This window comes from Camelina sativa, chromosome 9, assembly GCF_000633955.1.
Source record: "Camelina sativa cultivar DH55 chromosome 9, Cs, whole genome shotgun sequence".
In the NCBI taxonomy this organism is placed as follows: domain Eukaryota; kingdom Viridiplantae; phylum Streptophyta; class Magnoliopsida; order Brassicales; family Brassicaceae; genus Camelina; species Camelina sativa.
This window is the reverse complement of record NC_025693.1, coordinates 33,839,037-33,849,140: the sequence shown is the minus strand read 5'-3', so window position 1 is coordinate 33,849,140 and position 10,104 is coordinate 33,839,037. Positions and strand designations below refer to the sequence as shown.

The window sequence follows — 10,104 nt, the reverse complement described above, 5'->3', positions numbered from 1 at the left end:
GACTAAAACAAGTCAGAAAGTTTTGTCTGAACTTGCTCTCGACTTGGCCTGAACACTCAAGTTTTCTTATGATCTTCACACAATGCTCAAACCCAAGCCACAACTTGTTGTACTCTTTGCATACTTAGATTTATTTTGACGTTCATTGATTTAGATCTGGCCTGGATTGAAGATTGATGGGCAAATTTTCCAGGACAACTTCTTTAAAGACCAAACTTTGATGCCCAAAACGTTTGTTCACTATTCAGCTATATCATTTTTATTTTCTTGATTTGGTATTACATACGTTGTATACAAGTTTTGGAATATAGATTTCAGCGAACTTTTGATTAATTATACCGTCTCTCTCTTCTTGGATTCTTCTTCCTATGAATCTTTCCTCAAAAACAAAAGAATAAGTCACATGAACACATCGCTTAAATGTGTCTGTCTCAGATTCAGAGTTAGAGAGACACTCTCACTGAGGTCCTCGTTGTCTGAACACAATCCATATTGAATCTCACAAAAATTGGGTCCAAACAAATTCACATGTAAAGCCATGTCTCTAAAGATAGTGAATCCAAAAGTAAGATGTTACAGCTTAGCGCTCAACCTGGAGAGCCAGCACTGGAGGAGATCTGTTGAGAATCATCACACGATTCTCTCTTGAAAATCTCCAAAAACTTAGGTTTCCAGTCTCTACATCATATCTATAGGCATAAGTTACATTTCCTGGCCCGTTAGTGAACAAAACAGAGTTCCCACTCACACCACAACCACCAGGAGGAAGCTCCTTAGCCGAGAAGGAGAAATTCCCCAGCTCTCCAATAAACAAAACACGGTCTCCCAAATCGCTGACCACAACCCATTCACCAGCCTCCTCATCTAGCCTACTCACTCTACATACTAACCGAAAATAATCCAACTCACCATATCTTGGTACGATTTTCTCAACCAGGAAAAGCTCATCATCACCTGATGGAACTAGATAATTACTTGAGTTCAAAAGCTGTGAGGGCTTCAATGGAGTCGCTTCCAACGAACACGGATCAATAACGAAGATTTCCCCGTTAAGAAAGACAGCGTAAAACCTACCTCTAAAAATGAACAAATCCCAACAAGAAGCATCTGAGAACTTCTTAACCCGCATCCACCTCATTTCACCACTTGTTAACACCAACAAAACTTTAGTGTAGTTGAGTAGCACAACAAATCCTCCTCCTTGTTTATTTAACGGAAGCAAAGCCACGCCTCTGTAAGCTGATGTCCACGCTTCAGGATCCCAACCAATCATTCTATACTGATGTCCTAGAGGGATGATCTGACAGTCTAGCATGTTCATCAAGGTTGGCTTTTCAGATCCTGGTATCTTCACTTTCACTGTACACTGAAGAGGCTCCATATGATAATGATTCTCTGACTCATCTACTAGACCTATATCTCCTAGAAAATACTCACAAGGCGACGTATCTCGGACTCTAAAAAGAAACAAAGGGATCTTCTCAAGGATACACAAGTCTCTGCTATCGTAAGGGAAATCAGCAAAAGTTGGAAGAGAGTAACTCAGACGTAACAAGCAAGAAGGAAACGGAATCGCTGATCGCCACGTGGTGCAAACAGAGCGAACATGAACAACTTCGAAACAGTTGTCAAGATACGTCAAGATGAGTTGCAGTAACTCTCCAGGGAGAAGAGACCACTCTGGTGTCTGCTCTTTCGTTGCGGGAGACAGCTGCAATTTCGAAACCTACAAGAAAAAAGAAAAAAAAAGAAAAAAAAAATTACAATTTTTGAAGTAGATATCTGCGAATAAGCATCAAAAACGAGTTCTTACGCAATCCAGGAGAAGAGAGCAGTCTATGGATGATGTCTCTGTTGCAGGTTCCGCCATCATTGCAGGAAGAATGAATTTAAGAAAAATTGATTAGAGAATTTAGTCTAATTCCAGAATTGAAGGTGGAGAAAGAGTACGTACCCAAAACCTGGATTAAGTGTTAAGAACCCTAAATAATTACAGAGACACAGAAGAAGAAGGTTGAAAAAGTCAGAAACGAAACCATCTTCTCCCAAATATTTTCGGATCTGGGGAAGTAAAATTTGTTTCCAGGAGGAAATTTTCTTTTTACCAATTTGACTAGTCGGGTCGGGTTGACACAACGGGCTTCATTCCGGAATTTGGGCCTTAATAGAAGAAGAGTTGGGCTTATGGTAAAAAAGAAGTCACCAGATGACCATCAGCATTAGACAGAGTATGCATCCAAAAAAGTTACAAGTAGCCACCAGAATGTCTACATATCCTCACAACAAAAAACAACATACAGTGACTTCTTCACTTCTAGAATTGGACATTGTCACTAGTTAAAACATTGATTTAGGCACATTTTCAGTTGGTCTCTTGTTTCACCTTGGAACAAAACTTAAGAACAGAGCTTCTGTCTGCTCCCCAAACCAGCTCCAGGATGATTGATTCTCCTATCTTCACACCGTTAGCATTGCAAAACTCTTTCCAACCTCCTGCCAATCCCATTCTGTTACGTTCCACCTCAAAACACATTTTGGTAGACCACTTCACGCCGTGTTTATCCAAGAAACTCATCTTCTTTGCCTTTTGTAATCCATTCACCTTTGTGAAAGGTATTGGAAGCGTCTGCGAGAGATTCAAACGAGGGTGAGATAAGGATGAAGAATTCTGTAAAAAAGAAAATTAATGGTTTGGTGATGAGACTAACCAGTTTAGATTCTCTGATGTTGTAAGGCGTAAGGGTTACTGTCACAAAACGGTTTTGAGATTCTGAAGAAGAAGCTTTCCATATCGATCTACTCTTCACTACATTTCCTTCTGATAAGCAATCTTCTTCTTCTATCTCTCCAGGGGATATCCGTAAACCAAGAGTTCCACCTCTTTGGATCAGTTTGAAACTTGAGAAATCTCCAGCTCTAAGTCCATTAGCTTGACAAAAACTTCTCCATCCTCCTCCTCTGATGTAAGTAGTTCCGCATGATCTTCGTTTCAAACTTACACTCCATGATCTGCCCTTTTCGTTCATCAGAATTATCTCTCCACATCTTCTGTCTAGACCATTTGCTCTCACAAAACTCATTGGAAGAGTCTGGAAATTTCATTACAATACAAACATGAGTTTGAATCTAATTCATACCCTAAAACAAGATACAAACCTACTATAATAGTTTCTTTTGGTGTTCAAAAAAATTAAAGAGTTAGAATACCAGTGAGTCATAGCGTAGATTTGAAGGCGTGACATTAGCCACAAAACAAGATAGATCTAATGACGACTCTGCTTTTTCCTTTTTTCTTTGAATCTTCCCTGAAAAAGAAGAGACTACATCCAACTAGTATTAGACTAAAGAAGAGACTCTCTATCTTTTATATAATACTTACGGATTCATATTCCACTATATGAGCACATTTCTTCAATATATCAGTTAGAGAGGCAAATGAACACAACTGACCGAGATTGTTCTGGTTGTTTAAAGAAGACACATATTGAATCGGACAACAACTAGGTCCCAAAATTATCACGTGAAAACTCATGTCTCGCTCTTGTTTGAAAACAAGGATGTCGCCTATGCGAAGAGCATGTGCGAGAGCAAACTCTTTCCAACCGTTTGTGAGTCTTTGGCCATCTATTTTCACTTTCCAGATTATTTTGGATGCGTCTGATCTTAACTCGGCCGTCTTCTGCTCATTTCTTCCTTGTACATTCTTCAAGAAGAAAGCCACAGGAATTGTCTGAAACAACATGCAAATACATAACAGACACATTATGCTCAATGAGCTTCTCAAAAGACAGAGACATAGACAGAGATAGAAGAAGGGAAAGAGTAAGAGAGAAATATTACCAAATGGCTGTGAAAGCCAGGAAGAAGAGGCTTGAAGAAATGTTGATTCGCCATTATCAAAGCTTCTAAATCTCTCTTAGACTTCACACTGCAATCTCAAAGGGGTAAAGAGTGTAGTAAACACAAAATTATAAATGTCGAGACTTATTTTTATTTTTAACTAGAGACTCTTTGGTTTCCCACTAGTGAACCCGAGAGCTTTTAAAAAAAATAAAAAACTAGTAATGATTAACTTTGTTTCAAAACATATACTGTTGACTTTTTCTCTATATAAGGCTTAGTTGAGGAAAACTTATGCACTTTACATGCTTTTATAATAACAATCATAAATTTCTCAATAAATCAATTATGTAGAAGTGAAAAGACGATTAACCATACCTATAACATGTTTCCTCAGTCGAAACAGAGCCTAACAGGAACCTCCCACTAGATTAGCTTCAGTACAACGAATAAGATAGACGTCGCCTCTCTTTTGGAGACAGGGGGAATAAGTAATAATTATGTGTTACTCCCTCAGTTTTTTATTACTTGTCATTCTAGAGATAAATTTTTGTTTCCTAATACTTGTCGTTTTAGATTTCCAATGCAAATGTTTGGTAAAAATTTCAATTCTATCCAACTTTATTAATGTTTTGACCAATAAAAAAATTAGAAAATATATTAAAAAGGGATAAAACAGAAAATTTAATGGTTTTCTTAATCTGTGTGAAACAACCTTAAACGACAAGTAATATAAAACGGAGGGAGTATATGATAGTGAAGTAGATGGTTGTGAGAAAGTTGAATAAATGGAGAGTTGTAAAATAAAATAGAGAGTTGAATAAATGGAGGGTTGTGAAATAAAGCTTAAGGAATATTCTATGTAATATTCCCTAAGACTTGTATTATAAATACCAAGACTTGGTGAAGAGTTTCACACAAGCTAGAGTGAGTGAGTTTGAGTAAGAGTCTTAAGAGTTCTTGTAATCCCTTTGAGTGTTTCAATAATAAAGTTTATCCCTTTGTATAAAGATCTTTCTTATATCCTTACATAATCTTTTGTCCAAAATACTTCCTAAACACTTAGCATTGATCCTAAAAACCTCCTAAGTGGTTGTACCACTATGTGTGTGTAATTTAAGTTGCACGCCACTACAAGAATGCTTTATCACACTTCCTACATGTCTTCAAAGTAAAAATAAATACCTACAGCTTATTTCATTTCTGTGTGGTCTAAATTTGGCTCCAAGCCTCCAAGTCATCAATATGATACATACATGACCAGTTTTATTACCTTGCATTGTACAGTTTTTCATAATTGTAGCCATGAAAGTGGCTTGGAACATCTGCTGCAGGTTGAGACATATAATTTACTTCTTTCAAAAGCTTTTGGCGACTTGGAAGAGTACTGGTAAAAAAACATGACCATGTGATACCAAGTACTCAGCCGGGCTAATGCAGCTTTTAGATTTCAAGAGACATGGCTGTGTGGTGTTGACAAGGTTGTTGTGGGGATACTCTCGCAAAAACACAATAAAACTTAAATACGATTGATCTAGTCTTCAAAATATCAAGCTACACTAGATAAAAATATATAAACCTAATATCGAATCGAAGGATAAGGTTGCTTGTGATTCTAATAAAAACAAAACCAACAGTATGTCTCATGTATCCAAAGCGGTATTTTCAGTTTCGCACTCAACTCGAAGAGCTACAACCGAAGATGTCTCGAGGACCATCACACGGTTCTCTCTTGAGAATCTCCAAATATTGAGTTCGTCTTCGGGCCTTCCAGTATGTACTCCATATTCATAGGCAAAAGTTAGATCGCCTGCATTGGTGAACAAAATTGAGTTCCCAGTCACAAGACAGCCATCAGGAAGCTCCTTAGCCGAGCAGCAGACATTTCCAAAGTGTCCAATAAACAAGACACGGTCTCCCAAATCACTGACCTCAACCCACTTACCAGCCTCCTCATCTAGCCTACTCACTCTACATGTTAACCGATTATAATCTATTTCATCAGCAACAGGAATTGGGTAGAAATTCTCAACAAGGAAAAGCTCATCATCTCCAGATGGAATCAGATAATCAATTGAACGCAGAGGCTGTGAAGGCATCAGGGGAGTCACCTCCAGCGAATAAGGATCGATAACGAGAATTAGTCCGCCTAAAAAAACTGCATAGAATCTGCCTCTAAAAGTGACTAAATTCNGACACGGTCTCCCAAATCACTGACCTCAACCCACTTACCAGCCTCCTCATCTAGCCTACTCACTCTACATGTTAACCGATTATAATCTATTTCATCAGCAACAGGAATTGGGTAGAAATTCTCAACAAGGAAAAGCTCATCATCTCCAGATGGAATCAGATAATCAATTGAACGCAGAGGCTGTGAAGGCATCAGGGGAGTCACCTCCAGCGAATAAGGATCGATAACGAGAATTAGTCCGCCTAAAAAAACTGCATAGAATCTGCCTCTAAAAGTGACTAAATTCGTGCATCGATGATCTGGGACATTCTTGAGCGGTTCCCACCTCATTTCAGCACTTGTTAACACCAACAAAACGTCAGAGTAGTCGAGGAGCACAACGAATCCTCCTCCTCCTCCTCCTCCTCCTCCATCCTTGTTTAGTGGAAGAAAAGCCACGCCTCAGTAACTTTTTGCATAATCTTCAGGATCCCAACCGATCATTCTGTAATGATAGCCCAGTGGGAGAATTTGATAGTCGAGAATCTTAATCAAGGTTGGATCAGATCCTCGTAACTTCACTTTCACTGTACATTGAAGAGGAGATGGAAGCAGCTCCACTGACTCATCTCGGCCTATTCCTCCCAGAATATACTCACACGGTAACGCAGAGGAAGCAGCAGGAGCTCGGAGTCTAAAGAGGAACAAAGGGACCTTCTCGAGGGTGCACAATTCTTTGCTTTCTAAAGGGAAGTCTGCGAACGCGGGAAGAGAATAACTTAAGCGCAACAGGCAAGAAGGAAAAGGAAATTCGGATCGCCATGTGCGGCAAACAGAGCGAGCACGAAGGACATCGAAACAGTTGTTCTCTTCTAGATGCGTCGAGATAAGGTGCAGTAGCTCATCAGGGAGCTGAGACCAGTCTGGCATCACCGATGAAAACTTCTTTCTCCTTGCAGGTTCTGCGATCTTTGCTCCAATTTTTTTAAATCTGAATTTTTTTCAAGAAAACAATTGTATTTGTTACAAAGGCAACGGAACTACAGTGTATATACGCTTTCGATTTGAAGGAACTTTGCAATTCCGACAAAAAAAATAAAAATCATATGAGCTCAAATCCACCACAGCAATACCGATAAATGATAAAATCATAGCCAAATTCAATCTGAGGTTCGATTTCAATGATAAGAGAAGCTCGAACCATACGCATACCTGCCGAGAAATTGAAAGATTGTGAACACGAAACCAACGATGGAGAGAACAAACTGAAAGATTTCACCGAGAGATTTTAATTTTGTTAGAAGAATTGGATTTAGGGTTTACTGACTTTTGGGGGGAGGGTTTTTGAAGAAGAGACAAAGATATCTTCTGGCTTGGAAAGAGGGTCTTACTTAGCACGTGGATTTTAATTTAAAATAATTTTTATCAATATAAATTCTTGAGCTCAAATATATTTATTGAAATTTTTGTGTATAAATCTACATAAACACTAAACTTAATTTACTAACATAAAACATATATATAGTTAAAGATAATGTTTATTTGTTATATTTATTTGTGAGGGATTTTAGTTTAAATTTTTTAGGAATAGGAATCATTGAATATAAATATAATTAATCATTTAAAGTTTAAAAGATACATCTAAATAAAAGTCATACTTATTTTACTAATCTATATATAATATCTATATTGTCTAGTGTCGCAATAATGTTTTTCTGGTAAATCAATAATATATCACGTAGTAAAAAAAATGACTTAAGAATCTCCCTCGAAGAGTACATTCCATATTCATATCCAATGAAAACATCATTTTAAAATTTCTAACGCCGAATGTCGATCATTGACCTAATTATAAAGATCATTTAAACATATTGATATCCTACGTTAAATGCAAATATCAAAGATTCATGAACATTTTAGTGTTATGTTGCTGATACAAGCCTAAGCTTTTTGACCATAAACCATCCAAGCTTTTGTAACTAATCGTGTAGGAGATTTTGGCTGCATTGGGCTTTTAACCTAATGGTCGCAGGTTCAAGTCCTGCTATACCCAAACCGCTACAACGGAGTTGTACAAGTGCATCACCTGCCATAATATAATTTCTGACCAAGTCAAGAATGCTTAAATGGTGAAATGATTAAACCCGGCATCCATTCACTAATCCAAATTACATATTTGTCTAAAACCCTCGTATGTTATTTTCAGATGCTAATTTTGTGATGCAACCTCAATTTTGTCTTCTAAAAAAAATATGGTGTACTTTAATAATATGTTGTTTCTGGCAATGTTTTTGGTTAAAAGTATTTGATCATAAATTGATAAAATCTCAAACCTGTTATATATATATTGTTTTTATTATGTTATTGAATTCTAGCTCCGCTTTATAATATGCATTCTGAGATATGCTATACATGATACTTTTTTGTAATGACTTACATATCATTTTTTCTAGATTTTGTGACCATTGATTTTGTGTTTTTTTAGATGGATTAATTTTTCAAAACTCCTTTTCATATTTTTCCCCTAAAAAAAATTGTGACCCTTACAATGTCTTCTTTTTAGATTAAACTTTTAATTTGAGTTGAGTAATTAATATTTTATTTTTCTATAATTAAAATTGAATCTTAGAAATTAATGTTTCACTTCAATTTTATTTTTATGTTTAGAATTTTATAAATACAATTACATAAACTCTTTTTTTACTCCACCATGCATTAAAATCTTACTTATATTCTAAAACTCATTAACCCATTCTAAATTTTGGAATATAATCATATTTGGTTAAAATTTAAATAATAATATTATTATTAAAATAATAATATTATTACTAAATTAAATCAATAGTAATATTTTTACTTAATAATGTTCATTTATTTAAAACATTTGGGTTTAATAAGGGCTTTTAATATTTTATGAACTAATAGATTAGAAGCTATACAGTGGATTAGGCCCAAATAAAAAAAAATGTGTTGCTGACGTGGCAGTATGAAGAGTCAGAAAAGGTAACTTTATATATATAGATTTGTGTTGAAAAATATATATAAATATTTATTGTATTAAATAATTAATGAAATTTAGAAAAAATCTTATCCGTTTTATTTAAGTAATAATATGTATAATGAATTTTGTAATGTATTTTAAATATGGCATAGAAAAAAATAATAAAGAGATGAATTAAATGTCAATGGGCTTCATCTTTCATCTCAATACATAAAATATTGATTTTTGTAACATTATCTATTTTTCTAAAATAAAACGATCTGTATATTTACATATTAAATAGATAATGTTACAAAAACCAATATTTTGCCCATTGACATTTATATAAAATGATTCGTATATATTTATATAAAATGATCTGTACACAATGAATGGTGTCTCCCATGGCTTGGTTGATTGCGAACTTTCTTGTCGATACACTTTGCAAAGTTTTGTGGACTCTTCATGCCTACGACCATTTCTCTCCCACCATACCAAGTAGATTGTGATTTGAAAGACATATCGCAAGAAGCATAAACGAAGCTATCTTTTTTGTGTGGTGTCAACAAGAAAATCAAGAATGCAACCTCAACAAGAAAATCAAGAATGCAACCCCATTGAACGGTATATTATCAAGCAAGCAACTTCTGAGTTAGCCCTTGCAGTACCAACACTCGAAGAAGAGGTGAGTTTTAACAAGCTTCAGGCATAAAGAACATGCCACTATAGCGTCTGTGATCAAACAAACAATGCTATTTTTGGTGTATCTTATATCATAATCAGTGACTGTTTACACCAAAACATTTTAAAAGCAGAGGACCAACACACCAAATTCTCTTCCTCCATCACATGTTAAGCGGCAGAAAAGTTATGCATGTAAGTGTTTCCAAAAGTGTAATCAGAAAGTACAATCCAATGAAGAAGAAAAAAAAACAACAACAAAACGTATCCATTAGCGACATTTTTGAATTAGCACCCACTCCAGAGAGACAGAGCCGGAAATCTATTGATGATCGCCACACGATTCTCACTTGACAATCTCCAACAACAGATGTCATCTTCAACCCTTCCTGTATGTAATCCGTATTTGTAGGCGTACATTACACAGCCA

At 35.9% G+C, this 10,104-nt stretch overlaps 3 protein-coding genes and 1 pseudogene across 3 annotated transcripts in view; all 4 read right to left on the bottom strand.

The window, feature by feature from the left end:
* LOC104713940 (F-box/kelch-repeat protein At1g64840-like) lies at positions 473–2,069 on the bottom strand. The gene is made up of 2 exons (XM_010431168.2): positions 1,814–2,069; positions 473–1,726 (listed from the first exon to the last, which is right to left on the bottom strand). Exons 1-2 carry the CDS (start codon positions 1,871–1,873, stop codon positions 581–583), a joined length of 1,206 nt encoding a protein of 401 aa, XP_010429470.1. The 5' UTR covers positions 1,874–2,069; the 3' UTR covers positions 473–580.
* Positions 2,263–4,415, bottom strand: LOC104715940 (B3 domain-containing protein REM14). The gene is made up of 5 exons (XM_019229582.1): positions 4,219–4,415; positions 3,841–3,928; positions 3,208–3,730; positions 2,709–3,089; positions 2,263–2,626 (listed from the first exon to the last, which is right to left on the bottom strand). Exons 4-5 carry the CDS (start codon positions 3,078–3,080, stop codon positions 2,363–2,365), a joined length of 636 nt encoding a protein of 211 aa, XP_019085127.1. The 5' UTR covers positions 3,081–3,089; positions 3,208–3,730; positions 3,841–3,928; positions 4,219–4,415; the 3' UTR covers positions 2,263–2,362.
* On the bottom strand, positions 5,347–7,340 carry LOC104713938 (annotated as a pseudogene).
* Positions 8,058–10,104, bottom strand: part of LOC104715939 (F-box/kelch-repeat protein At1g64840-like) — a 3,188-nt gene continuing 1,141 nt past the window's right edge. Inside the window, exon 3 of the mRNA XM_010433302.1 lies at positions 8,058–8,099. Within this exon, the coding sequence (XP_010431604.1) occupies positions 8,058–8,099 (42 nt within the window). The remainder of the gene's footprint in view (positions 8,100–10,104) is intronic.